Consider the following 26,010-nt stretch of genomic DNA (forward strand, 5'->3'; position numbering starts at 1 on the left):
TTTATTTGTCTCATCTTCATAAACTCAACAGCATCTTTCATACAAACATGTGGCTTCACATGACATGATGAAAACAACATACACATCTAAAACGCATGTAAGATTATAAAACATGTAAACTAATTAAAATATAATTAAAGAACTAATAAAAAAGATGTGTCTTTAATTTCCTGTTGAAGATACAAAGAGCTGAGATCAGAGTCTTAGAGTTTATTATCATCGTCATGAAGTCTGACTGCATCACTGTACATTCAACTTCATCACGTGTCATTAGTTTTGAATGTTTTCATCTGACGAGCGTCGTGTGTTCGCACCACGTCAGAGCCGAGTGTGTTTCTGTGGAAATTGTCATTTCAAATGTTGCTCTAATCTTTTCAATTTTAGAAAATCTGCAAAGAAAAAGTCATGACAGTATGAACGTATTGAGTTATATTTCAGTTATGATGAATGTATATTTGATTTGTTAACTGACTGAAAAGAAAGAGAATCCAAACAGCGACGTAAAGATTTTTCTTCTTCTTTCACGTGTTGAAGTATCAGTGTATTGATCTGTTTGTAAAATTATTTTTGGACGACACTGAAAAGAACAAAATAAATGATTATAAAAAAAAAATGTTTTTCTGCAGTGGTTTGTGAATACGATGTTTTTTATATTTGTGCTGAAACAACTGTATGTTGAAATAATAATTATAATATAAATAATATGCTTTATTTCTATATCAACTTTAAAAACAGGGTTTACAAAGAGCTCCGACAGACAAAGTAGACACGTGATACTCAGTCAGTCTCAATCCTTCCTCTCTGCTCCGACCGGCCTATGGGGTGTTGGGTGTTCAAGTCACAAACAAGGGTGGGGTCCAGGATGAGACGACGAGGTACCCAACAGCGCTCCTCAGGGCCATATCCCTCCCGGTCCACCAGGAACTGAACCCCATGTCCACTTCGGTGCACGTCCATGAGCCACCAGACGGTGAAGGCAGTGTGGTGCTGGGGGGGACAGGGTACTGGAATGGACAGGTTTGATTTGGGATACATGACATGAAGGATGGATACGGAGGGAAGCAGGAAGCTTCAACCAGACAGCAGAGGGGTTAATGGCAAAGGATCCAATGAAACGGGGAGCAAGTTTTCGACTCTCCACTCATAAGGGAATGTCACGAGAGGAAAGTCATACCTGTTGGCAGGATTATAGGCTGGAGCCTAAGCACGGGGCATATGGTCCTGCACCATGGGAACAGCAACCCCCTCTTCCTGCGAGGACAACAGGGGGGGTTCATAACCAAGACAGCATTCAAAGGGTGACATTCCTACTAGCTTACTAGACCCATGACAGCTGGGAGCTCCAATGGGATGGGTTAGTTGAAACCACACAATGCATGGCTGCCTCCAGTTCTTGGTTTACCCGCTCGGTCTGACCACTTGTCTGTGGGTGAAATCCAGGAAGAGACTAATAATAGATCCCGGAGCAGCACAGAAAGCTAAGAGAGCACAGAGTCTGGAACAAACAGAGAATCAGGGGGACTGTTACCTGGATCATATTGGTCTTGCTGAGCCTGGACAACACAGGAGTCAATCTCCCAGGTAACTTGGACAATGATTCATTTTTTACATTTGTTTTGTATATATTCTATATTCTTTAAGGTGTGCTGTGTGAACCTTGCTGATGTAACACTGGAATTTCCATGCTTGGGATCAATAAAGTACCTTTCTATCTATCTATCTATCTATCTATCTATCTATCTATCTATCTAGGATTAGGACAGGATGGGTTCTGGTTGAGTAGAGGTATCAAATGTAAACTGACGGGAGGGGGCATCCAGCTTGATGTTCCTAGAACCAGGCGATAGGTCAAGGTAACATTAAACCTTCCAAATAAAAGCCCACCTGGCTTTCCAGGAGTTCAGTCGCTTGGCTGTTTGTATGTATGCCAGGTTTTTGTGGTCTGTCCATACAATGAAGGGATGTTTGGCTCCTTCCAGCCAATGACACCACTCCCCGAGAACCAGTTTCACTGCTGGTGAGTGTCAGGGTCTGGGAAGAAGATCAGGATATCATCAAGGTAAACAAGGACAAAGTATCCTAGCATATTCCTGAGCACATCATTAATAAGAGCCTGAAAGAAAGCGGGGGAATTAGTTAGGCCAAACAGCATAACCAAATATTCAAAATGTCCGAGCAGAGTGTTGAACGCCGTCTTCAGCTCATTCCCCTCCCTAATGCGAACAAGGTGGTAGGCGTTCTGCAGGTCCAGATTGGTGTACATTTCGCTCCATGTAGGGGGGAGAAGGCAGATTCAACCAGTGGCAGGGGATATATCTTCTTGATAGTTATGTTGTTTAGAGCCCGAAAGTCAATACATGTTCTGAGTGTACCATCCTTCTTCCCTACAAAGAAAAAACCTGCACCCACTGGAGAAGACAAGTCTGATGATGCCCACTGCCAATGAGTCCCGGATGTGATCCTCCATAGCCTCCCGGTCAGGACGTGAGAGGTTATGCAGACGGTTACTGGGAAGAGGCGCTCCAGGTTGCAGGTCGATGGCGCAGTCATAGGGCCGGTGAGGAGGTAGTGACAGACCATTATGTTTACTAAACACAGGGGCTAGTTCATGATAGGTGGATGGTACTGAGGACAAGTATCGTGGTTCTGGGACAACCTGGGGCATAGGAGAAGTAGGAGCAGGGGCAGAATGCAGACAATTAGCATGACACAGATAACTCCAAGATGTTACCTTCCCAGTAGTCCAGTCAATTTGAGGGTTGTGTAGTTTTAACCATGGGTGACTTATGACCAGAAGTGAAGTAGGACAGTCGATGACATGGAAACTGATAAGTTGTTGATGATTTCCAGAGACCCTTAGACGACACATTCATACAGTGCTGCTATTTAACACACTTTTTCTATTACATTCATACACTGTCCGAGAGCCGTCAGAGGCAATTAAGGTCAAAGTGTCTTGCCAAAGGACGCATCGGCTGGAATAAGCTGGGATCAAACCACCAACCTTCGGGTTAATGGACGACTAACCCCACTACCCCACTGGGTGAGCCACAGCCAGTAGTAGAGTGGGCGGTTTGTCTCCTTCCACTACTGTCAGGCCCAGATGGCAGCGCTCAGCCTGCCTGCGCCCTCCAGGGGGACCTTTGAGGACATTAAAAGGGTGATCCTCGATCGGCTGGGATACTCCTGGGAGGATCACCGTCGTCGGTTCCCGTCAACCAAACTTGAGTCCCGCCCGTTTGTCTCCGCTCAGCAATTGAGGGATGTGGTGTGCAGAGGGTTGTAGCCAGGGGAGTCCACTGGCAACAGACGGATGCTCTAACAAGTGGTGCTGGAGTAGTTTGTAAAGGGATTTCTGGCGTAGTAGCTCTGGGGGACCGCCCAGAGGCCGGGCAGGCAGGCGTAGCAGTTCTGGGGATAGGCCCGGAGGCCGGTCAGGCAGGCATAGCAGTTCTGGGGGAAGGCCCAGAGGCCGGGCAGACAGGCACTGAAGTTCTGGGGTAATGCCCGGAGGCCGGATAGACAGGCGCAGAAGTTCTGGGGGAAGCCCAGAGGCCGGGCAGATAGGCGCAGAAGTTTCCTAGGAGAACACCCATGAGGGACGCATCGATCGGCCCGCTGACTGGCGACGAGGAGGGTTCCACCGGACCACCGACGAGTGACGTGTCGATCGGCCCACCGACTGGTGACGTGGAGCAGGCGTCGGCCGGACCACCGACTTGGAATGCGTCGATTGGCCCACCGACTGGAGATGTGGAGCAGGCGTTGGCCGGACTACGGACGAGGGACGTGTCAATCGGCCCACCGTCTGGAGACGAAGAGGGTTCGGCCGGACCACCGACGAGGAACGTGTCGATCGGCCCACAGACTGGCGAGGAGGAGGAATCGGCCAGACCACCGACGGGGAACTTGTCGATCTGCCCACCGACTGGAGACGTGGAGCAGGCGTCCGCCAGACCACCGACGATGAAAGTGTCGATCGGCACACCAACTGGCGAGGAGGAGGAATCGGCCAGACCACCGACGAGGGACGTGTCGATTGGCCCACCGACTGGCGAGGAGGAGGAATCGGCCAGACCACCGACGGGGAATGTCTCGATCAGCCCACCGACTGGAGACGTGGAGCAGGCTTCGGCCGGACCACCGACTGGAGACGTGGAGCAGGCTTCGGCCGGACCACCGACGAGGGATGTGTCGATCGGCCCACCGTCTGGTGATTTGGAGTAGGTGTCGGCCGGACCTATGACGAGGGATGTCTCGATCGGCCCACCGTCTGGAGACGAGGAGGGTTCGGCCAGACCAACGGCGGGGAACGTGTCGATTGGCCCACCGACTGGCGAGGAGGAGGAATCGACCAGACCACCGGCGGGGAACATGTCGATCAGCCCACCAACTGGAGACGTGGAGCAGGCGTTGGCAGGGACCTCCGACAAAGAAACAGGGGATGGCAGGAGGTGAGCAGGCCCGATGCTAGCCAACATGGAGGACGGCTGGAGGCAAGCAAGCCGCAGGCCTGCCAACAAGGAGACCAGCTGCAGACTAGGGACCCGGATGCTAGCCGACGTGGAGATCGACTGGAGGCTACCAGCAACAGAGGTCTCCAATCTCCTTAGTTGAGGGTACCACTCAAGGAGCCACGGTCTTGACTGGACCAAACGCTGCAACAAAGTCCTAATGGTGACTTCCTGTTCGAAGCTTGTGGCCAGCTGTAGATTTTTAATAGTCCCTCTACCTGTTGGGCCACCTCAAAACTGGTTGGTTCGTTCTGTCAGGGTTGAGCAGGAACTGGACCCAAATGCAGAGGTGGTGAAGAGAATATTTAATAATAAAACAAAACAAACCTACAAATTTCCAACATAAAACGAAAACCAACTCAGAGTGTCCACAACATGTAGCAAAAGGTAGTCAGAACTAAAACACTGGAGCCAGGGGGAAAATCACAGTAACAGACCAGGAGAATAACAGACGAACCAACAAAGACAAAGGGAAGCAAAGAGACTAAACAAGGTGGGCGGTGCAAATTGAACACAGGTGAACACAGGAACGCACACAGGAAAGGAAGTGCAGCAACACAAGGAAAAGGACTTCAATATAAAACAGGAAACAACAACAAGGGATCAAGAAACTAAGGGGAATAATAAAATAAACAAACTAAAGAGTCCACTGTAACATAATAGTTTATGATCCTTGCGGATCATGACAGTACCCCCGTCTTAAGGGCCAAATTCCAGACGGCCCAAATAAGGAAAATTTGCACTGAACAGGGTTGGTGGAGGGAGATCAGGAGGAAGGATCCAACAAAAAGTCACCAGTGAACTGGACAGGGGCTTTGCTGGGGGGTTCAGCAGGCGTAGCAGCTCTGGGGGACGGCCTAGAGACCGGGCAGGCAGTCGTAGCAGTTCTTGGGGAATAATAACAAGGGATCAAGAAACTAAGGGGAATAATAATATAAACAAACTAAAGAGTCCACCTTAACACAATAGTTCATGATCCTTGCGAAACATGACAGGTTTGATTGTTTGATTATTAATTAGTGTTGTTTGTTAGTTAGTTGTTAGTTGGTTGGTTGGTTGGTTGGTTAGTTTGTTTGTCTGTTTGTCTTTAGTTACATAGTTAGTGTGTTTGTTGGTTTGATTATTTGTTAGTTACTCCGTGTTTTCTGTTAGTTACTTAGGGTTATTCAGTGTTACGGTTAATTAGTTAGCTGGTGTGTTTGTTAGCTCGATGACGAGCAGCTTAGTCTCGTCCTCCAGGGGGAAAGTGTAAAGAAGATGCAGCAGAGTTTCACTCAGTCTGGAGGGAAACTGGTCGTCTCTGCAGCAGCTGATATAGAGTCACACTGTCTGTGACTGTCGTCTGTGTCGTCTGTTTACAGTCACAGACGTTTGAGTGAAGATCGTCTGCTTTGTCTTCTACATGATGTTTTTCTTTAATGTGTCAAACCTGCATATTGTTCATGTGTTTAACATTCGATCTGCACTTTGAGACCAGAGGTGACGCTGAGTGTGACCCGAGTTATATTATATTCTTATAAATATTACATCATTTATTTTCACTGTATGAAGCAAATAGAGGATGAAGATGAACTCGTCTGCTGTGTCTCACTTCACTCTGTCTGCCTACGTGGACACTGGACCCTGGAGATATTTCTTCTTCCTGATTGTTCTGTGTTTGTACGTGTTGATCGTTCTTTCCAACGTGTTGCTGGTTGCAGTGATCTGTGTGAACAGAAGTCTTCATGAACCCATGTACCTGTTTCTGTGCAGCCTGTTTGTTAATGAACTGTATGGTAGTACAGGCTTGTTCCCGTTCCTGCTACTTCACATCCTGTCGGACTCTCACACCGTCACTGCTCCGCTCTGCTTCCTGCAGGTTTTCTCTATTCACTCTTATGGTCACATAGAGTTTGTGACTCTGGCCGTCATGTCGTATGATCGATATCTGGCCATATGTTTCCCTCTGCAGTACAACAGTCTGATGACAGTGAACAGAGTCGCAGCTCTCACGGCTATAATCTGGTTTTACTCTCTGTTTGTGATTCTCATCATCGTGTCTCTGACGCTCCGTTTGAAACTGTGTGGGAACTTTATTGACAAAGTTTACTGTGGCAACTTCTCCATCGTCAAACTCTGCTGCTCCGACACGTCAGTCAACAACATCTTTGGACTAGTTTATTTGTTTTCCATCGTCTTTGGTCTCATTGTTTTAATCCTGTTCTCTTACATCAGGATCCTTAAAGTCTGTTTCTCAGGTTCTAACCAGACGAGACAAAAAGCCGTCAGCACCTGTTCACCTCACCTGGCGTCGCTGCTCAACTTCTCCTTTGGAGCTTTCTTTGAGATATTGCAGAACAGGTTCGACATGAGCAGCGTTCACATTGTCGTACGTATCGTCTTGTCGGTGTATTGGCTCACGTGTCAGCCGCTCTTCAACCCTCTGTTTTACGGACTGAAATTATCTAAGATACGCTTCTTGTGTAAAAGTTTGCTCTTTGGCAAAAAACCTGGAGATTCATGAATGTATTTATTTATGTCTCATCTTCATAAACTTAACAAAGTCTTTCATACAAACATGTGGCTTCACATGACATGATGAAAACAACATACACACCTAAAACGTGTGTCAGTTTATAAAACATGTAAACTAATTAAAATATAATTAAAGAACTAATAAAAAAGATGTGTCTTTAATTTCCTGTTGAATATACAAAGAGCTGAGATCAGAGTCTTAGAGTTTATTATCATCGTCATGAAGTCTGACTGCATCACTGTAAATTCAAACTTCATCATGTGTCATTAGTTTTGAATGTTTTCATCTGACGAGCGCCGTGTGTTCGCACCACGTCAGAGCCGAGTGTGTTTCTGTGGTAACTGTCATTTCAAATGTTGCTCTAATCTTTTTAATTTTAGAAAATCTCCAAAGAAAAAGTCATGACAGTATGAACGTATTGAGTTATATTTCAGTTATGATGAATGTATATTTGATTTGTTAACTGACTGAAAAGAAAGAGAATCCAAACAGCGACGTAAAGATTTTTCTTCTTCTTTCACGTGTTGAAGTATCAGTGTATTGATCTGTTTGTAAAATTATTTTTGGACGACACTGAAAAGAACAAAATAAATGATTATTAAAAAAAAAAGTGTTTTTCTGCAGTGGTTTGTGAATACGATGTTTTTCATATTTGTGCTGAAACAACTGTATGTTGAAATAATAATTATAATATAAATAATATGCTTTATTTCTATATCAACTTTAAAAACAGCGTTTACAAAGAGCTCCGACAGACAAAGTAGACACGTGATACTCAGTCAGTCTCAATCCTTCCTCTGTGCTCCGACCGGCCTATGGGGTGTTGGGTGTTCAAGTCACAAACAAGGGTGGGGTCCAGGATGAGACGACGAGGTACCCAACAGCGCTCCTCAGGGCCATATCCCTCCCGGTCCACCAGGAACTGAACCCCATGTCCACTTCGGTGCACGTCCATGAGCCACCAGACGGTGAAGGCAGTGTGGTGCTGCGGGGGACAGGGTACTGGAATGGACAGGTTTGATTTGGGATGCATGACATGAAGGATGGATACGGAGGGAAGCAGGAAGCCGTCTGAGCACCGCCCAGACGGCGGCCCTCAGCCTGTCTGCGCCCTCCAGGGTGAACTTTGAGGACATTAAAAGGGTGTTCCACGATCGGCTGGGATACCCCCGGGAGAATCACCGTCGTCGGTTCCGGTCAACCAAACGTAAGTCCCGCCCCTTTGTCTCCGATCAGCAAATGAGGGATGTGGCGTCCAGATGGTTGGAGCCAGGGGAGTCCGCTGGTGAGAGACGGATGCTCTAACAAGTGCTGCTGGAGTAGTTTGTAAAGGGATTTCTGGCCCGGGACCTCCGAGTGGGTGCGGTGCCACCACCCTGCAGACCTGGCTGAGGATCATCTGGCTGTCCAAGCCAGAAGCCAGGAAACAGAGGGACTAATGAATTTCAAGTTCCTGCCCCCACCCACTTACACTCACTCTGCACCTGCTTCTCCCTCACCTTCAACCCGCACTAACCCGCAGTCTCGTTTTTCTCCAACTCATTTTCCAGACGCCAGGGCAGGAGTGTTGGAGGTGTGGTCAATCTGGACACTTATGCAATGAATGTCCACTTATGGAGGTCGACCAAGGGAACCGGGTTGCAGGCACCCCAACATCCTCCCCCGGTCCCGTGGGAACATATTGCGTTTAATCCAGTCAAATGGGGTATGTCAAAACACTGAATCGGATAATGGCCCATTTCTATTGGCCAGGCATTCGGAGAGATGTGCAATGCTGGTGTGCATCGTACCCTAAATGCCAACTGGTTAACACTTATGGAGATACCATTTGAGCATATTGGCATGGACCACATCGGGCCATTTCACCGGAGTGCACGAGGGTATCGCTTTGTGTTAATGATGGTGGACTACGCAACGCAATACCTTGAAGCAGTGCCACTGTGCACCATCTCAGTTTCAGGTCATCTCCCGAGTTGGGGTCCCAAAAGAGGTACCTTTACGGGTAATTGAGCATTAAGTCTATTCAGACCCGTGTGTATCATCCCTAAACCAAGTCTAGCTCTGACGTCCATGATTGGTTAGTTTGTGCATGAGGACAACTGCAATTGGGATAGGTGGCTAATTCCTTTGTTGTTTGCAGTGCGGGAGGTCCCCCAGGCCTCCACTGAATTTTCTCCCTTTGAACTGGTGTTTGGTATGAAACCACGAGGGTGTTGGACCTACCTAAGGAAAACCAGGAGGATGTAAAAAGTAAAAATGAGGCTCAATACGTTCTGGACCTGAAAGCAAAACTCCACACACTGGGTCATTTATCAGGTGAGAATCTGCTCCAGGCCCAAGAGCGTTAACAGCGCCAGGACACCAGAGGAACTAGGTTAAAACAAAGTTCTTGTATTACTTTTCTTCTTCCAGCTCCAACTTCCTCGGCAGGTAGCAAGGTCCCTTTGTGGTCACATGGTGAGTAGGCAAGGTCATCTATGAGGTGGTGCGTTCTGACAGGGGCAAAGCACCACAGATTTACCAACTTAACCTCATAAAAAATAGAGAGTCAGAACCTGTTTCTCTGGTGAGCACGGTATTGGAGAGAGATGAGTTGGGTCCTGATTTTCAAAGTTCCAGCAATCCGGCCTCACTCATTTCTTAAAAAACATCTCGCTGTTCTAGAGAGCAGATGTTGCTCTGTTACAGCAGTGCTTTGCTGATGTGTTCTCCCCCCTACCAGGGCACACTGAACTCATACAGCCCCATGTCGAAACTCGCCCGGCCGTGAAGGTGCGTTCACGGCCCCAACGTTTGCCTGAACATAAGAGAAAAGTGGTTCAGAAGGAATTGAAGGCCATGCTGGAGATGGCCGTAATAGAAGAATCTCACAGTGCCTGTGGTAGTCCCATAGTTCTTGTTCTAAAGAAGGATGGGTCTATTGGTTCTGTGTAGATTACTGCAAGGTGAATGATATGTCAGAGTTTGATGCCTACCCAATGCCCCAGATCGCTGATCTCCTGGATTTGGTTGGGCACGGCTCACTTTTTCACGACACTGGATTCGACCATGGGCTACTGGCAAATTTCCCTTGTCTCAGGAGTACACTATGTAAAGTTTGTACCTATTTGTGATACTTCCTTTCAGGTTGTTTAGCCATCTTCCAATGCCTCATGGACCGGCTGCTTCGTCCTCATTCTGCGTATGCTGCTGCCTACTTGGATGATGTTATCATCCACAGTAACAACTGTTACGGTTAATTAGTTAGCTAGTGTGTTTGTTAGCTCGATGACGAGCAGCTCGTCAGCTTAGTCTAATCCTCCAGAGGGAAAGTGAATAGAGGCTGCAGCAGAGTTTCACTCAGTCTGGAGGGAAACTGGTCGTCTCTGCAGCAGCTGATATAGAGTCACACTGTCTGTGACTGTCGTCTGTGTCGTCTGTTTACACCCACAGACGTTTGAGTGAAGATCTTCTGCTTTGTTTTCTACATGATGTTTTTCTTTAATGTGTCAAACCTGCATATTGTTCATGTGTTTAACATTTGATCTGCACTTTGAGACCAGAGGTGACGCTGAGTGTGAGCCGAGTTATATTATATTCTTATAAATATGACATCATTTATTTTCACTGTATGAAGCAAAAGAGGATGAAGCTGAACTTGTCTGCTGTGTCTCACTTCACTCTGTCTGCCTACATGGACACTGGACCCTGGAGATATTTCTTCTTCCTGATTGTTCTGTGTTTGTACGTGTTGATCGTTCTTTCCAACGTGTTGCTTGTTGTGGTGATCTGTGTGAACAGAAGTCTTCATGAACCCATGTACCTGTTTCTGTGCAGCCTGTTTGTTAATGAACTGTATGGTAGTACAGGCTTGTTCCCGTTCCTGCTACCTCACATCCTGTCGGACTCTCACACCGTCGCCGCTCCGCTCTGCTTCCTGCAGGTTTTCTCTATTCACTCTTATGGTCACATAGAGTTTGTGACTCTGGCCGTCATGTCGTATGATCGATATCTGGCCATATGTTTCCCTCTGCAGTACAACAGTCTGATGACAGTGAACAGAGTCGCAGCTCTCACGGCTATAATCTGGTTTTACTCTCTGTTTGTGATTCTCATCATCGTGTCTCTGACGCTCCGTTTGAAACTGTGTGGGAACTTTATTGACAAAGTTTACTGTGACAACTTCTCCATCGTCAAACTCTGCTGCTCCGACACGTCAGTCAACAACATCTTTGGACTAGTTTATTTGTTTTCCATCGTCTTTGGTCTCATTGTTTTAATCCTGTTCTCCTACATCAGGATCCTTAAAGTCTGTTTCTCAGGTTCTAACCAGACGAGACAAAAAGCCGTCAGCACCTGTTCACCTCACCTGGCGTCGCTGCTCAACTTCTCCTTCGGAGCTTTCTTTGAGATAATGCAGAGCAGGTTCGACATGAGCAGCGTTCACATCGTCGTACGTATCGTCTTGTCATTGTATTGGCTCACGTGTCAGCCACTCTTCAACCCTCTGTTTTACGGACTGAAATTATCTAAGATACGCTTCTTGTGTAAAAGTTTGCTCTTTGGCAAAAAACCTGGAGATTCATGAATGTATTTATTTATGTCTCATCTTCATAAACTCAACAGCATCTTTCATACAAACAAATGGCTTCACATGACATGATGAAAACAACATACACACCCAAAACGTGTAAGATTATAAAACATGTAAACTGATTAAAATATAATTAAAAAAAAGATCTGTCTTTAATTTCTTCTTGAAGATAAGCTGATAAAAGTCAGTGCGTTTGCATCACATTAGATTCGAGTGTGTTTCTGTGTGACTGAAACTGTCCTTTAAAATGTTGCTCAAATGTTTTTCAATTAAACAAATAAGTAATGACACATTATGAACATATTGAGTAATATTTAAGTTGTGATAAATGCTATTGATGAATGTATCATTGATTTGTGAAAAGAAAGAAAATCAAAAAGGGGATGATGAATATTTTTCTTCTTCTGTTGAAGTGTCGGTCTATTGATCCGTTTGTCAAATAGTTTTTGGTCGACGCTGAAAATAACAAAATAAATTATCATGAAAGGAAAATTTGTTTTCTTTGGTGGTTTGTGAATTAGTTTTTATATTTGTGCTGAAACAACTGTATGTGGTAATAATAATAATATTAATAACCATTATTATTATGGTTATTATCAAGCTTTTAGTAACTTTTCATTCCATAGGAAACACACCAAATTGAAGTTGCTCATGTGAAATCTGTAGGAGGTCGATAAAATATAACACATGTCAAAACACACAAAATCCTAAATGTCTCACTTCCTGTTTAGTATGATTAATGCATTGATGTTGTCCGTATTGAGGAGTTCCACATGCCTACAAAATATGATATATGTAGTTGATACTATATGGCAGGTACAGCACTCAATGTCATACGGGGGGTGCTATGGAGCCTCTGTAATCCACCTGATACCAGTAGGTGGCGCTATAACTATGGTTCAATATTCAAATGCAAATGTGTTCAGGGTAGGACTGATATCAGTCCTGCAAAATTTGGTCAAGATATGACCACATAAGGTGGAGTTATGAAAGTCTGATATTTCATGGTGGCACATGGAAGTTTGCCGCCACACCACGGGGAAGGCGTCTGACGAGGAGTCACAGATTTCTGTACATCACATCATCAAGTGTTTTGAGCAAGTTTGAGGTGGATCTGGTCAACCTGTAAGGCAGTGGAAGTAATAGTATAAAACATGTCACTTATGGCTATGGTGTTCAGTCAACATTGACATTTAGATGTGTTGAGGGCGGGGCTGTTATCATGTCTGAGAAGTTTGGGTCAGATCGGAACATGTACCTTTGATTACGAGTAACTTCCTGTTTCATGACGAAGGTTTGAAAATTCCCAACGCTGTCACAGCCACGCCCTCTGACGAAAAGTCAGGATTTTTATAACTTTTCATCCCATTGGTCTGTAGATAATGAACTCCAAACTGAAGTAGCTTGTGTGAAATTTGTTGAAGGAGTTTGTTAAAACATAGCGTGTGAAAATGGCAAAAAAAGGTTCAAGATTTAATTTTCAAATCCAAATGGCCAACTTCCTGTAGAGATTATGTGGTGTATTTTTGTCACCATATGTAATGATAGTAGTTGATGGGGTCCACAGCATTTGTACTTTGGATGGTTACGTTAGGGGCCTCTTGATAACCTTTTGACCTTTCATTTGAAATCCCCTCTAATCTTCTCTTTACCTTGCATGACCAGATGTTGCATAAGACCTTCTGAAGTCCTATATAAGTCTATGTTTTACGAAGTGTGGACAGAGTTGTCCCTTTGGCTGGATGCTCTCCAAGCTCTGCAGGGCTTGTATTGATGCTGGTCTTTTTGTATTAAACCTTTATGTACAATCAAGACGGTGTCGGCGGACTTCTCTTCAATACATCTTCACATCATCGCTACTTAGTAAACAACAATTACGATATGCCTCCAAGAGACTTTTTAGTGAGTCTGGACATGATACATACGTGTACCAAATTTTGTGTATGTAGTTGAAACCTGAACGAAGGGCTTGATTTTCTAAATCTAATTGGGGGTGCTATAGACGCATTTTGCCACGCCCATGCTAAAGCTTAATTTTACACTTTAATTACATCACGTGATGACGATGCAAGGCAGAGGACAAGTGTATAACATGTAACTTTGTCTGCATCGCTTTCCTCCGAGACGCCGCCGACGTTTTTATGATCACTGCGAAAATGTGAACGTACGGGAGAAGGGGGAGGGGCGACGACGCACAGAGCACAGCACAGACCGTACACACTGATCATCGGCGTCCGTTCACAGGAAAGGTTTGCAATCACCAAACTGTCACACACAAGTTTATCCACCATGTGTCCGCACAGCCGCAGTCTGGACGTCAGGTACCCCTGCACGGCCGAGGACGAGGCGAGGACCAGATAAACCATCGTCAGCATCAGTTTCACCTTCGCCGGCGTCATGATGGCATGATACAGCAGCGGTTTACAGATGGACACGTAGCGGTCGTAGGCCATCAGGGCCAAGAGACAGAAGATGCAGCCGGCGTACAGGTTGGTGAAGAACACTTGTGTCAAACAGGCTGTGAGAGAAGTTTCCTGACGCCTCACGATGAGATGTCTGATCACCTGAGGACACACGGATTAGCTGCCCATCACGCCGCTCAGAGCCAGGTTCACCAGCAGGACGTAAATCGGCCTGTGGAGATGAGACTCCACACACACGACCACGACCAGGACAAAGTTCACACGCACACACACAGGATGCGTAGACGACCAACACACACACCGCCAGAGCCAAACTGTACACGCCCAGAGAGCCGTAGACCGCGAAGACGATCGGGACGGACGACGGCGAGCTGTTCATACTGACATGTGACCAATAAGATCAATCAGACAAATCGTCATGAGACAGAATCACTTCTGGACCTTTCCCCAGTTTCTCAGTCTTCAACACAAAATCATCACGTTTGGTTCACAACGACTCAATTGATGTGAATCTTCCACCGAGCTCAGAGTTCAACATCAGACTGATGCTGTTACTTCCTCTTCCTCCTCTTCGTCTTCTTGCTCCTCCTCCTGCTCTGAATGAAGGAACTCCATCTGATCGTCCGCTCTTATAGTCGACTTCAGTTTCCTTAACACACACACACACATACACACACACACACAGGCACACTATAATTCAAGTGTTTCTGTTAGTACATAGAAAATACATTTATTACTACAACAACAACAACAGTAGTGAATAAAAAACAGTCAACATGATGCAGTGACATGACGTGGTGACGTGGTGACGCAGTGACATGACGATGCAGTGACAGGGACACAGTGATGTAGTGACGGTGACGCAGTGACAGGGACACAGTGATGTAGTGACGGTGACGCAGTGACATGACGACGCAGTGATGCGGTGACACAGTGACGGTGACATAGTGACATGACATGGTGACGCAGTGACGGTGATGCGGTGACTCGCTGATGGGGTGGCAGTGACGCAGTGGCGGTGACAGTGACGCGGTGACACAGTAACGGTGACGCGTTGATGCAGTGATGGTGACGCGGTGACGCAGTGACTCGTCTTCATCACATGTTGTGTGATCGTGTCACTCTCCTATGTGAATCTCAGGTGCAGTGAACAATGTTTCAGTAAACTGGGCGTCGCCACTGAAAACCTCCGTCACATTGACTTTGTTCACACGTTCAGAGCTCATACGGGGAAACATCGCACCTACTGGTGACAGGCGGTATGACACCTTAGAACATCGACGGCCTTCATTTGCTTGATTCTCAAGTGAATAAGTTTCACTTTGTTCAGTCAGTTACTGCACTGATTCTCTCATCCGATCTGAATCTAGTGGATTCAATGTTTTCATGAGGTTGCAGAATATTTAGAACAAATATAAACCTGTAACTTGTGCAGATGAACATGTGGATTCATAGAGAATCAACAGTTCGTATGAATGTTTTCATGTTGTCTTGTCGGTTCAGTAAAGAGATTTGAGCTGAGATCATATAAAACGTTACACTTCATCTTCACTTGGTGTTTGTTAATAAACACCAAGTGAAGTAACTTTTCAGAAACAAACCTCGATGGTCAGTGAAACTACAGCGACGTGACATCAACGTTCCTGAGGGTGCTCTCTGTTTGCAGCAGTAACCATGGTGACAGCCTCTCATGGTTCCCTGCTGCTGCTAATTGGTCTCCAGTGTCCTTTTGTCCACACAGACTGCGGCCTCGTGCTGCTGCTGAGGAAGACGATGAGGACGATGAAGACGATGAAGATGAGCTCCACTGGGGCTTGTTACTGTGAGATGATGAAAGCGTCACGTCAATCAAACTGTGGAAAATAAACATGTTTAAAAAAAACTTGACCTGGAGAATGTAGTTACCTGTGAACAGGTGAAGGCCGGGAAGTTTCCATGAACTCTGATGACGTTTTTCTCCTGAAGATGAGGAAGATGAGGATGACGAGGATGACGAGAATGATGAGGATGACGAGGGCGTTGAGGACATTGAGGACAATGAGGGCGACGATAAGGGTGATGAGGGCGATGAGGGTGATGAGGATGATAAGGACGATAAGGACGATGAGGGCGATGAGGATGCTGAGGACAATGAGTATGATGAGGACGATGAGGACGTTGAGGACGATGAGAGGAGATGAGGACGATGAGGGCAATGAGGACGACGAGGACGATAAGGATGTTGAGGACGATGAGGATGATGAGGATGTTGAAGACGATGAGGGAAGACGAGGACGATGAGGGCAATGAGGACGATGAGGACGACGAGGATGTCGAGGACGATGAGGATGATGAGGACTATGCGGACGATGAGGACGATGAGGGTGATGAGGGCGATGAGGACGATGAGGACATTGAAGATGATGAGGACGATGAGGACGTTGAAGATGATGAGGACGATGAGGACTATGAGGGCGATGAGAGAAGATGAGGACAATGAGGGCAGTGGGGACGATGAGGAATTGAGGACAATGAGGGCATTGAGGAATTGAGGATGATGAGGGCGATGAGGACGATGAGGGCGATGAGGACGATGAGGACGATGAGAGAAGATGAAGACGATGAGGGCGATGAGGACGTTGAGAACGGTGAGAGAAAATGAAGACGATGAGGGCGATGAGGGCGATGAGGACCATGAGGAATTGAAGAATATGGGGGCGATGAGTACAATGAGGGCGATTAGGACAATGAGGGCGATGAGTATGATGAGGGCGATGAGGACCATGAGGAATTGAAGAAGATGGGGGCGATGAGTACGATGAGGGCAATGAGGACAATGAGGGCGATGAGTATGATGACGACGATGACGACGATGAGGACGTTGAGAACGATGAGAGAAAATGAAGACGATGAGGGCGATGAGGACCATAACAGAAACTGAAGACGATGAGGGCGATGAGGGCCATGAGGAATTAAAGACGATGGGGGGGATGAGGGCGATTAGGACAATGAGGGTTATGAGTATGATGAGGACGATGAGGATGTTGAGAACAATGAGAGAAAATTAAGACGATGAGGGCAATGAGGACCATGAGGAATTGAAGATGATGGGGGCGATGAGGGCGATGAGGGCGATGAGGACAATGAGGGTGATGAGTATGATGAGGACGTTGAGAACGATGAGAGAAAATGAAGACGATGAGGGCGATGAGAACGATGAGACAAAAATGAAGACGATGAGTGCGAAGAGGATGATGAGCACGATGAGGACGTTGAGAACAATGAGAGAAGATGAAGACGATGAGGAATTGAAGATGATGAGGGCGATGAATACTATGAGGACGATGAGGGCGATGAGGACGATGAGGGGGATGAAAATGAGGTCAGTCACGTGACCAGAGTGTTTCCAGGTGAATGAAGCAGAAACAAACACGTCTGTTGACTGACGCAGTTGTGACATCATCATCATCATCATCATCACCACTTTTATTGGATCTGATATATCACGTCTGATAAAAGTACACTTTTATTTTCACAGAAATCATTTCTTCTTCTTCTTCTTCTTCTTCCTCTTCTTTGCCTCTAAAACAGCAGTTACACTGTACTGACACTGGTAACTACTGTTTTTTGAACCTTGAACCTGAAGCTCTTTTATTTTGAAAAGCTGTTAGAGGAAGTGACTGTTGTTTATTTCTTTCTGATCTTTTTAAACTGGATCATAACAGAAGATCATGATTGTTTTAAATCATTCAGATCAATAAGTCCAGGAACCAGGAAGAGAAAACCTTTTCAGAACCTCTCTAACAAAACCCTTTACAACCTGCTGTGACGTCATAAAACAGCGTCGGACTGATCCCGACCTCATCGCAACGTGTTTGTTTAACCACCAGTGTGATAAGAGCAGTCCAATGAATCCATATACAGTTATTGATTATGACTCGAGCTGTAGTTGATCCTGTTCAGTCTATAAGACCCGTTACTACGCCGGATATTGATATTGATATTGGTATTCGTATTCATATCCATATTCATATTGGTATTATTGTGAATATGAATATTCATATGAATAATCAATAAACCTCTCACTGGATGTCGGGGATTCAGTCAAGTTCCCTTCAAACTATCCATCAGTTTCCCTGTGACCTGCTGTGGGTGACGTATTATTATTATTATTATTATTATTATTATTATTACACACTCACGTTCTGATCGTCGGTCTGTCCGACACCGACACCCCCGTCCGCTGGGGGGCGCTGCGGCTTCTACTAGTGGACGCGGCTGCCGGCGGCAGACCGGAAGCGGTCGGTGTCCGTGTCGGTTGTGTTCCGGTGTCAGTAAAAAGGCGCTGAGCTGAAACCAGCGGACGTTTCTGACCCGTAGATCCGAACCGAGGTCGAACCCACCGGAGCTCGGCTCGTGTCCGGCTCGTGTCCCCGCGGAGCTCGGTGGCTGTTCGCCGCGGTCGCGTGTGTCATGGCGGCGGGAGGCGGCGCAGCTCCGCCTCATGTCGCGGATGCTGAAGAAGACGCTTCACAGCTGCTGTTCCCTAAAGGTCGGTGATCGGCTCATGATCCTGCGTCGCACCGGACCGGACCGGACCGCACCGACCGGGTCCTGGTCCTGGTCCTGACCGGGGCCACACTGGTCTGGACCGGGACCAGGTCGGGTCCACACAGGGTCCTAGCCTGGACCTGGTCCAGACCAGTGCACCTGGTGCTGGTTTCTGCGGTCCTGTGTTCTATTCTGTTCTGTTGTGTTGTGTTGTTGTTCTGTTGTTGTTGTTGTTGATGTTGTTGTTGTTGTTGTTGTGTTCTGTTGTGTTGTTGTTGTTTTCTATTCTGTTGTGTTGTTGTTCTGTTGTTGTTGATGTTTTCTATTCTGTTCTGGTTCTGTTGTTGTTTTTCTGTTGTTGTTTTTGTTGTTCTGTGTTGTGTTGTTGTTGTTGTGTTGTTGCGTCACTCTGTGCTCTTGTTGCCTCAGAGTTCGAGAACTCGGAGACGTTGCTGAACTCGGAGGTCCACATGTTGCTGGAACACAGGAAGCAGCAGAACGAGAGCGCGGAGGACGAGCAGGAACTTTCCGAGGTCTTCATGAAGACCCTGAACTACACGGCTCGGTTCAGCCGCTTCAAGAACCGAGAGACCATCACTGCCGTCCGCAGGTACGAGTCCATGAGTCTAGGTCCTCACACAGACCGGACCCTGGTCCTTGTGGTCTGATCTGGATCTGATCCTCCTCTTGTCTTCAGTCTCCTCCTGCAGAAGAAGCTTCACAAGTTCGAGTTGGCCAGTTTGGCAAATCTGTGTCCTGAAGCTGCGGAAGAGGCCAAAGCCCTGACGCCCAGGTCAGTCTGATCCACATCACACCAGACCCCCAGGTCTGTCTGATCCACATCACACCAGACCCCCAGGTCTGTCTGAGCCACATCACACCAGACCCCCAGGTCTGTCTGAGCCACATCACACCAGACCCCCAGGTCTGTCTGATCCACATCACACCAGACCCCCAGGTCGGTCTGAGCCACATCACACCAGACCCCCAGGTCTGTCTGAGCCACATCACACCAGACCCCCAGGTCTGTCTGAGCCACATCACACCAGACGCCCAGGTCTGTCTGATCCACATCACACCAGACCCCCAGGTCGGTCTGATCCACATCACACCAGACCCCCAGGTCTGTCTGATCCACATCACACCAGACCCCCAGGTCGGTCTGATCCACATCACACCAGACCCCCAGGTCGGTCTGATCCACATCACACCAGACCAGATCCAACTGGAGCTCGACTTATTGATCAATGATCAACTTCATGAAAAAAGACTGAATGTAGTAAGATAATAATCGTGACATAACTAAGACATGATAGAAGCATGTTCTGACAGACAACATGAACAGCAAATGACAATGAGAGTAGCGCCGTGCTGAACCAATCACGTCACGTCAGGTTGTCGACAACGTCCCGACGGACAAGAGGCTCAAAAGACGACGTCGCTGTTGAGAAGACACAAACTGTGTGGAAGCTTCTGTAGCAGTTGTTCATCTTCAAACCAGAATTCACTTCGTCATCTCGTCTCACGACCTTTTAGCTCGACATAAATAGGGATTTGACTCATATCGTGATATTAATTGATATCGATCAATATGAAAACAAATTCTGGTGATATGTTCTGTTCGATATCGCCTTCAGACCTACTGAACGTGAACAATCGTATCTGTTCTTCAGAGCAACTGGACCAATGTCGAATATTAGAGAAGTGAAACTCTCTGCTCTCCACAGTCTGGAGGGTCGCTTCGAAGACGAGGAGCTGCAGCAGATCCTCGACGACATCCAGACCAAGAGGAGCTTCCAGTACTGAGACCTGAGGCCTGAGGCCTGGGACCATGGTCCGATTCAGACCGATCCGGATTTGATGTTTTCACTGTTTTCTTCTTCTTCTCCCACATAAAAGTAATTTTTTTTCTTCCTATATGTCGGATCCTGTGGTTTGTGTCGGGGGGCGGGGCTTATGACCTGTACTGCAGTCAGACACCAGGGGGCCATCAGGAGGATCTGATCTGCAGTGAGACATAAAATCTATACACTGAATCAGAAAGTTATTTACTGTTTTGTTTATTAATTGATAAATAAAACTCTTTCACGTGAGTTCCTGACGATCCGTCAAGATAAAAGCTTCAGTGTAATCGAGTGTTTGATGCCATCAGCTGAACGGACGACCCGGCTTGTTCACGAGCCGTCAGACATTTAAGGAGTACGCCGTCCCATCGACGTCCGAGTCCTGCAGCGCCTCGGGCAGGACGCCGCCGGAAGTCCTCGCCATCCGCACAGTGTTCCTGCCGGACAGCGCCCACTCGTAGTCCAGCAGCTGCCTCCAGAACCCAGCGTTGGGTCTGATGAAGGGTCGCCGTTCCAGAACCTGCTCGTGAGCCTGACGGAGGCTGAGGCCGTCACACCTGCATACAGAGACCAGAACTACCTGAGCAACCAGAACCACAGAGACCAGAACCACCTGAGCAACCAGAACCACAGACCCGAGGTCTCACACTGCATCTTGACGTTGGGGTGCGGGGTTTACCTCATCAGGTGGGCCATGATCAGAGTGGGGGATCTGCTCCTGCCGGCGGTGCAGTGGACCAGAGTCGTCCCGGTCTGGTTCTGGCTAATCCGTTCAGACACTAGGTCAAAGTATTGTCTCAGGGGGGCGTGAGGTCGGTCCTGGACGGGGACACGGAGGACCTGCAGGCCGTCCAGCCGAGGGTAGACCACACCCTCCAGGCCACTGGCGTTGACGACGAGGGTGACGCCCCTACTGGTCAACACGCTGAGGTTCAGAGCCGGGTCCAGACCGCTGAGGAACAGACTGGGTCGGACCTGAGACACCGACATGACCCGGGACGACGCCTGCACCTGTGAGACAGAATCGAGGGCTCGTCAGTTCAGAAACGGGACGAGGCACAATAAAAACGTTGTCAGTAAATAAAACAGATCCAACAGGTTCAGACCAGAAACAGATCCAACAGGATCTTCATGAAACCAGATTCTAATCAGATCAATTTGTATTTTGATCCACACTTATGTGTATATACATATATAATAATTACTCAGTCGGGTCGGTGGTGACGGGTCGGTGCTGCCACCTGGTGGCAGGTGAAGGTCATTAATTACGTCAGTCAGTTTTATTGTATGAATAGAAAATGTCAAAGTGACTTTACTCGGTTGATCGCCAACATTTCACAATGCACGGATCGTGTTGATCGATCCAGTTGATCGATCCAGTTGATCGTGTTGATCGATCCAGTTCACAGAGGATCGACACATCGCCCGATGACGCGTCGTCACGGGACAAACCTGAGTCACCGTCGGTTTCACTTGTGGTTTCGTCCGGACTCAGCGACTGAAGCTTCGGACCGGACAACAGACAGCACAGACGGTCAGTTACACCGGAGCGATCACCGACAGACAACTACTGACGGACGGAACCGACTCCAACACGCGCTGCTTTGCGCCAAACTCCTTAAAAATAAATCAGAGATTTGAAAGTTTCCGTCTTTTGTCTCGGGACCCTCGGTCCGGTTCGGACACGTGACACAGGTCCAGTGTGAAGGTCACTTCCTGAAGCGTTCGGCCTCCGTACAACATCAGACTACAGACAGACTCACCGACCCGGACCGTGTCGGTACTGACCACACCCCTAACCCTCGTGACGAAAACAAGAAGACGACTCGTCTGTGTCCGAAAAACTTGTCTATATAACATGATATGATATAATATAATATAACATCATTTAATGTAATATGATGTGATGTTTGATTTAATATAGTATAATACTTTTTTTTATATAATGTGATTTTATAAGATGATGTATGATTTAATATAATTTAATATAATATGATATGATATATGATTTAATATGATATGATATATGATTTAATATAATATGATATAAAATAAGATGATATGATTTAATATAATATAGTATAATTTAATATGATATGATATATGATTTAATATAATATAATACAGCTAATATAATATATGATATAATATAAGATTATATGATATAATATAAGATTATATGATATTATATAAAATGATATGATTTAATATAATATAATATGATATAAAATAAGATAAGATACGATTTGAAATAATTGAATATAGTATAATTTAATATGATTTAATATAATATGATATATGATTTAATATAACTTAATATGATATAATATATGATTTAATATGATATGATATGATATATGATTTAATATGATATGATATATGATTTAATATAATATGATATAAAATAAGATGATATGATTTAATATAATATAGTATAATTTAATATAATTTAATATGATATGATATATGATTTAATATAATATAATACATCTAATATAATATGATATGCTATAATATAAGATTATATGATATAATATAAAATGATATGATCTAATATAATTTTATATATGATATATGATTTAATATAATATGATATAAAATAAAATAAGATATGATTTAAAATAATTTAATATAGTATAATTTAATATGATTTAACATAATATGATATATGATTTAATATAACTTAATATGACATAATATATGATTTAATATAATATGACATGAGATAATTTAATATAATATATGATATCACCCCCCCACAGGTATATATATTTATATACATGTGTATATATATATATATGTACATGTGTATATATATATATATCTTGTATATATCCTGTATATATATATCCTGTATATGTATACTCTGTACTGACCAGCAGGGGGCGACTCACTGGTTGTTTCTGTTCTGGTGTAGACGTGAAGATGCAGAAGGACGAGTCCTCTACTCGGGGAACAGTGTCTGGTCGGACCCAGAAACCCGTCCTGCCTCAGGTCCGATACCATCCGACCATCCAGGCTTCAACTCCTGCAGACGGAGCACGACCCAAAACCACTAAAACCACTGAAACCAGAACCAGTCAAACACAAAGGACCGGACCCGGTCATGTGGACAACACCAACCGGGTCAATCTGGTTCCAGCAGCGAGACCACATCCTGGTGGTGGACCAGACCCGAAACTGGATCAGAAACCGGATCAGAGGGCTGCTTCCGATCCAGATCCTGACCGTGCCCGACCCAGACCGGAGCAGGTTCCTCTGGGTCTGGGGGTCCAGGTGGCCAGGAGTGTGGTGGAGCAGGTGGAGGTTTTGACCCGTGGACAGAGGACCAACGAGGACTGGTTCTCCTGGAGGAAGAACCGCATCACGGCCTCCGTGGCTCATCGCATCGCTCACTGCCGCTTCGTTCACGGCAAAAGCAAGACCCCGCCCACCAGCTACCTGGCTGCAATCACAGGTAACACCCCCCACACAGGTAACACCCCCCCACTCTGGTAACACCCCCCCTCCCCCCCGACAGGTAACACCCACACACAGGTAACATCCCCTGACAGGTAACACCCCCCACACAGGTAACACCCCCCTGACAGGTAAGCCCCCCAAAGTTAACACCACCCACAGGTAACACCCCCCTGACAGGTAACACCCCACACAGCTAACACCCCCCCACACAGGTAACACCCCCCCACAGGTAATACCCTACACCTGGATTACACCCCCACAGGTTAAAAAAAACACAGGTAACCCCCCCCCCCCCCCACAGGAATCAAACCATCTGTCAGTGGTTCTTCATTAACGAGTCCGACTGTGGTTCTGCAGGTGAGGCCCACAGAGTCCAGACCAGAGCCATGAGCTGGGGGGTCAACATGGAGGCGGAGGCCGTCCGACAGTACCAGGTAGAGGCCCACACAAAGGGGCGGAGCTTATGACCTGTACTGCAGCCATACCCAAAGGGGCGGGGCTTATGACCTGTACTGCAGCTAGACACCAGGGGGCGGGGCTTATGACCTGTACTGCAACCAGACACCAGGGGGCGGGGCTTATGACCTGTACTGCAGCCAGACACCAGGGGGCGATCAGGAGGATTTGACTTCACTTTATAGGAGCTGTGATGTCATCCATCTTTGTTTACTGATGATGATGAAGATGATGATAATGAAGATGATGATGATGAAAATGAAGATGATGATGATGATAATGAAGATGATGATGATGAAAATGAAGATGATGATGATGATGATGAAAATGTTGATGATGATTAAGATGATGACGATGATGATGATGATGATGTGGTTCTGCAGAGACTGAAGAGTCTGGCGTTGGCTCGGCCCGTCACGGTTCAGGACTGCGGTCTGTTCATCGACGCTCAGCGGCCCTGGTTGGCTGCGAGTCCTGACGGCATCGTGACGGACAGTGGCACCGGCAAATGGTTGCTGTGCCTGGAGGTCAAGTGTCCCTACAAACACCGAGAGAGACGAGTGGAGGACGCTTGCAGGGACGACAACGCCTTCTGTCTGCAGATACAAGACGAGGCCACACGGGAGCCTGGACGGGTAAAAACACCTGTCGCCTGTGTCCTCTCCTCGTCTCCTGAGTCCTCTCCTCGTCTCCTGTGTCCTCTCCTCGTCTCCTGAGTCCTCTCCTCGTCTCCTGTGTCCTCTCCTCGTCTCCTGAGTCCTCTCCTTGTCCTCTTGTCTCCTATGTCCTCGGAGGGGTGAAAAAACACCTGTCTCCTGTGTCCTCTTGTCTCTTATCTCCTCTCCTCATCTCCTTGTCCTCTCGTCTACTATGTCCTCTCCTTGTTTCTAACCTCCTCTCCTCGTCTTCTCTGTCCTCTACTGGTCTCTAGCCTCCTCTCCTTGTGTCCTCTCCTGGTCTCTAACCTCCTCTCCTAGTCTCTAGCCTCCTCTCCTTGTCTCTAACCCCCCATCCTGGTCTCTAGCCTCCTCTATTTGTCTCCTCTCCTCAGCCTCCGGTCTACCGTCTGAAGACGTGTCACAGTAACTTCACACAGATCCAGTGTCAGCTGGCGGTGACGGGCCTGCGACGGGCCGACCTCGTGGTCTTCACCACCAAGGAGACGGCCATCGTGCCAGTGACCTTCGACCCCGAGCTGTGGGAGGAGACGGTGTCCCGGCTGGAGGAGTTCTACAGGGAGGCCGTCCTGCCTCGGCTGAGAGGGGCGTCGGCCGCCTGGACCCCGGAGCTGTAGAGACCCACTGACCTCTGACCTTATCGTGTGGCGTCTCCGGTGACCTTGGGACCTTTCTTGTTTTCAAACTGAACCTTGTTATGAGGTGAAACATAACTCAGTTGAATATGATGTCACAGCAAAGCTGACCTTTGACCTTTGGATATAAAATGTCATTCTTTTCCTCACGTTTGTGTTTTTAATTGTGTCGACATGAACGTTTGAGTTCTTCTGCAGAACAGACGACGATATATGGTTATTTCGTATGGGTGTGGATTATGCTAATGATGATACTTCGCCCACACGGACACATTCTCATTTAAAAACTAAAACGAATGTTGTTTTTAATCTGTGTCCCATGACCACTCGGGTGTAAGTAGTTGGTTGCTTGGTAACAGAAACCAGAAACTAACCCTAATC

At 46.6% G+C, this 26,010-nt stretch overlaps 6 protein-coding genes across 11 annotated transcripts; 4 read left to right on the plus strand and 2 right to left on the minus strand.

Annotated features, from left to right (window-relative positions):
• Positions 1 to 6,054: 6,054 nt before the first annotated feature.
• LOC118298872 (olfactory receptor 1M1-like) lies at positions 6,055 to 7,047 on the plus strand. The gene has a single exon (XM_035622044.2). It carries the CDS (start codon positions 6,076 to 6,078, stop codon positions 7,015 to 7,017), a length of 942 nt encoding a protein of 313 aa, XP_035477937.1. The 5' UTR covers positions 6,055 to 6,075; the 3' UTR covers positions 7,018 to 7,047.
• Positions 7,048 to 9,258: 2,211 nt separating this feature from the next.
• Positions 9,259 to 11,599, plus strand: LOC118298310 (olfactory receptor 11A1-like). Its single transcript, XM_047335508.1, has one exon. The coding sequence runs from the start codon at positions 10,640 to 10,642 to the stop codon at positions 11,594 to 11,596; it is 957 nt and encodes a 318-aa protein (XP_047191464.1). The 5' UTR covers positions 9,259 to 10,639; the 3' UTR covers positions 11,597 to 11,599.
• On the minus strand, positions 11,584 to 18,345 carry LOC118298074. Of its 3 annotated transcripts, XM_035621954.2 has the most exons (4): positions 18,207 to 18,345; positions 15,931 to 17,337; positions 15,627 to 15,845; positions 11,584 to 14,674 (listed from the first exon to the last, which is right to left on the minus strand). In XM_035621954.2, exons 2-3 carry the CDS (start codon positions 16,968 to 16,970, stop codon positions 15,644 to 15,646), a joined length of 1,242 nt encoding a protein of 413 aa, XP_035477847.1. In that variant the 5' UTR covers positions 16,971 to 17,337; positions 18,207 to 18,345; the 3' UTR covers positions 11,584 to 14,674; positions 15,627 to 15,643. The 3 variants fall into 3 exon arrangements, with proteins under 3 accessions (XP_035477847.1, XP_035477848.1, XP_035477849.1); XM_035621955.2 differs by having other exon boundaries at positions 15,931 to 18,254; XM_035621956.2 differs by having other exon boundaries at positions 11,584 to 14,715; positions 15,931 to 18,254.
• On the plus strand, positions 18,311 to 20,474 carry polr2d (RNA polymerase II subunit D). 2 transcript variants are annotated; one of them, XM_035622035.2, is made up of 4 exons: positions 18,311 to 18,556; positions 18,985 to 19,165; positions 19,253 to 19,348; positions 20,229 to 20,474. In XM_035622035.2, the coding sequence occupies exons 1-4, from the start codon at positions 18,478 to 18,480 to the stop codon at positions 20,359 to 20,361; spliced, it is 489 nt and encodes a 162-aa protein (XP_035477928.1). In that variant the 5' UTR covers positions 18,311 to 18,477; the 3' UTR covers positions 20,362 to 20,474. The 2 variants fall into 2 exon arrangements, with proteins under 2 accessions (XP_035477928.1, XP_035477929.1); XM_035622036.2 differs by having other exon boundaries at positions 20,283 to 20,474.
• A 124-nt stretch (positions 20,475 to 20,598) lies between these two features.
• Positions 20,599 to 21,989, minus strand: LOC118298867 (dual specificity protein phosphatase 14). Of its 2 annotated transcripts, none has more exons than XM_035622033.2 (3): positions 21,852 to 21,989; positions 21,079 to 21,410; positions 20,599 to 20,956 (listed from the first exon to the last, which is right to left on the minus strand). In XM_035622033.2, the coding sequence occupies exons 2-3, from the start codon at positions 21,387 to 21,389 to the stop codon at positions 20,740 to 20,742; spliced, it is 528 nt and encodes a 175-aa protein (XP_035477926.2). In that variant the 5' UTR covers positions 21,390 to 21,410; positions 21,852 to 21,989; the 3' UTR covers positions 20,599 to 20,739. The 2 variants fall into 2 exon arrangements, with proteins under 2 accessions (XP_035477926.2, XP_035477925.2); XM_035622032.2 differs by having other exon boundaries at positions 21,716 to 21,858.
• Positions 21,800 to 25,778, plus strand: LOC118298111. Of its 2 annotated transcripts, none has more exons than XM_035621957.2 (5): positions 21,800 to 21,933; positions 23,317 to 23,856; positions 24,219 to 24,295; positions 24,701 to 24,952; positions 25,369 to 25,778. In XM_035621957.2, exons 1-5 carry the CDS (start codon positions 21,828 to 21,830, stop codon positions 25,609 to 25,611), a joined length of 1,218 nt encoding a protein of 405 aa, XP_035477850.2. In that variant the 5' UTR covers positions 21,800 to 21,827; the 3' UTR covers positions 25,612 to 25,778. The 2 variants fall into 2 exon arrangements, with proteins under 2 accessions (XP_035477850.2, XP_035477851.2); XM_035621958.2 differs by lacking the exon at positions 21,800 to 21,933 and adding an exon at positions 22,048 to 22,179.
• The last annotated feature ends 232 nt before the right edge of the window (positions 25,779 to 26,010 follow it).

The sequence above is a fragment of the Scophthalmus maximus genome, chromosome 11 (assembly GCF_022379125.1).
Source record: "Scophthalmus maximus strain ysfricsl-2021 chromosome 11, ASM2237912v1, whole genome shotgun sequence".
Classification (NCBI taxonomy): Eukaryota; Metazoa; Chordata; class Actinopteri; order Pleuronectiformes; family Scophthalmidae; genus Scophthalmus; species Scophthalmus maximus.

Coding starts and splice junctions, on each gene's coding strand:
- LOC118298310 (XM_047335508.1), top strand. CDS start 10,640: ATGAAGCAAAAGAGGATGAAGCTGAACTTGTCTGCTGTGTCTCACTTC.
- LOC118298111 (XM_035621957.2), top strand. CDS start 21,828: ATGACGCGTCGTCACGGGACAAACCTGAGTCACCGTCGGTTTCACTTG. Junction 23,857..24,218: donor CTACCTGGCTGCAATCACAG/GTAACACCCCCC, acceptor GTGGTTCTGCAG/GTGAGGCCCACAGAGTCCAG. Junction 24,296..24,700: donor AGGCCGTCCGACAGTACCAG/GTAGAGGCCCAC, acceptor GTGGTTCTGCAG/AGACTGAAGAGTCTGGCGTT.
- LOC118298867 (XM_035622032.2), bottom strand. Junction 20,957..21,078: donor ATCATGGCCCACCTGATGAG/GTAAACCCCGCA, acceptor CTCTGTATGCAG/GTGTGACGGCCTCAGCCTCC.
- LOC118298074 (XM_035621954.2), bottom strand. CDS start 16,970: ATGGCCCTCATCGCCCTCATCGTCTTCAGTTTCTGTTATGGTCCTCAT. Junction 15,846..15,930: donor CGGCCTTCACCTGTTCACAG/GTAACTACATTC, acceptor ATCATCTCACAG/TAACAAGCCCCAGTGGAGCT.
- polr2d (XM_035622035.2), top strand. CDS start 18,478: ATGGCGGCGGGAGGCGGCGCAGCTCCGCCTCATGTCGCGGATGCTGAA. Junction 18,557..18,984: donor ACAGCTGCTGTTCCCTAAAG/GTCGGTGATCGG, acceptor TTGTTGCCTCAG/AGTTCGAGAACTCGGAGACG. Junction 19,349..20,228: donor GCCAAAGCCCTGACGCCCAG/GTCAGTCTGATC, acceptor TCTGTTCTTCAG/AGCAACTGGACCAATGTCGA.
- LOC118298872 (XM_035622044.2), top strand. CDS start 6,076: ATGAAGATGAACTCGTCTGCTGTGTCTCACTTCACTCTGTCTGCCTAC.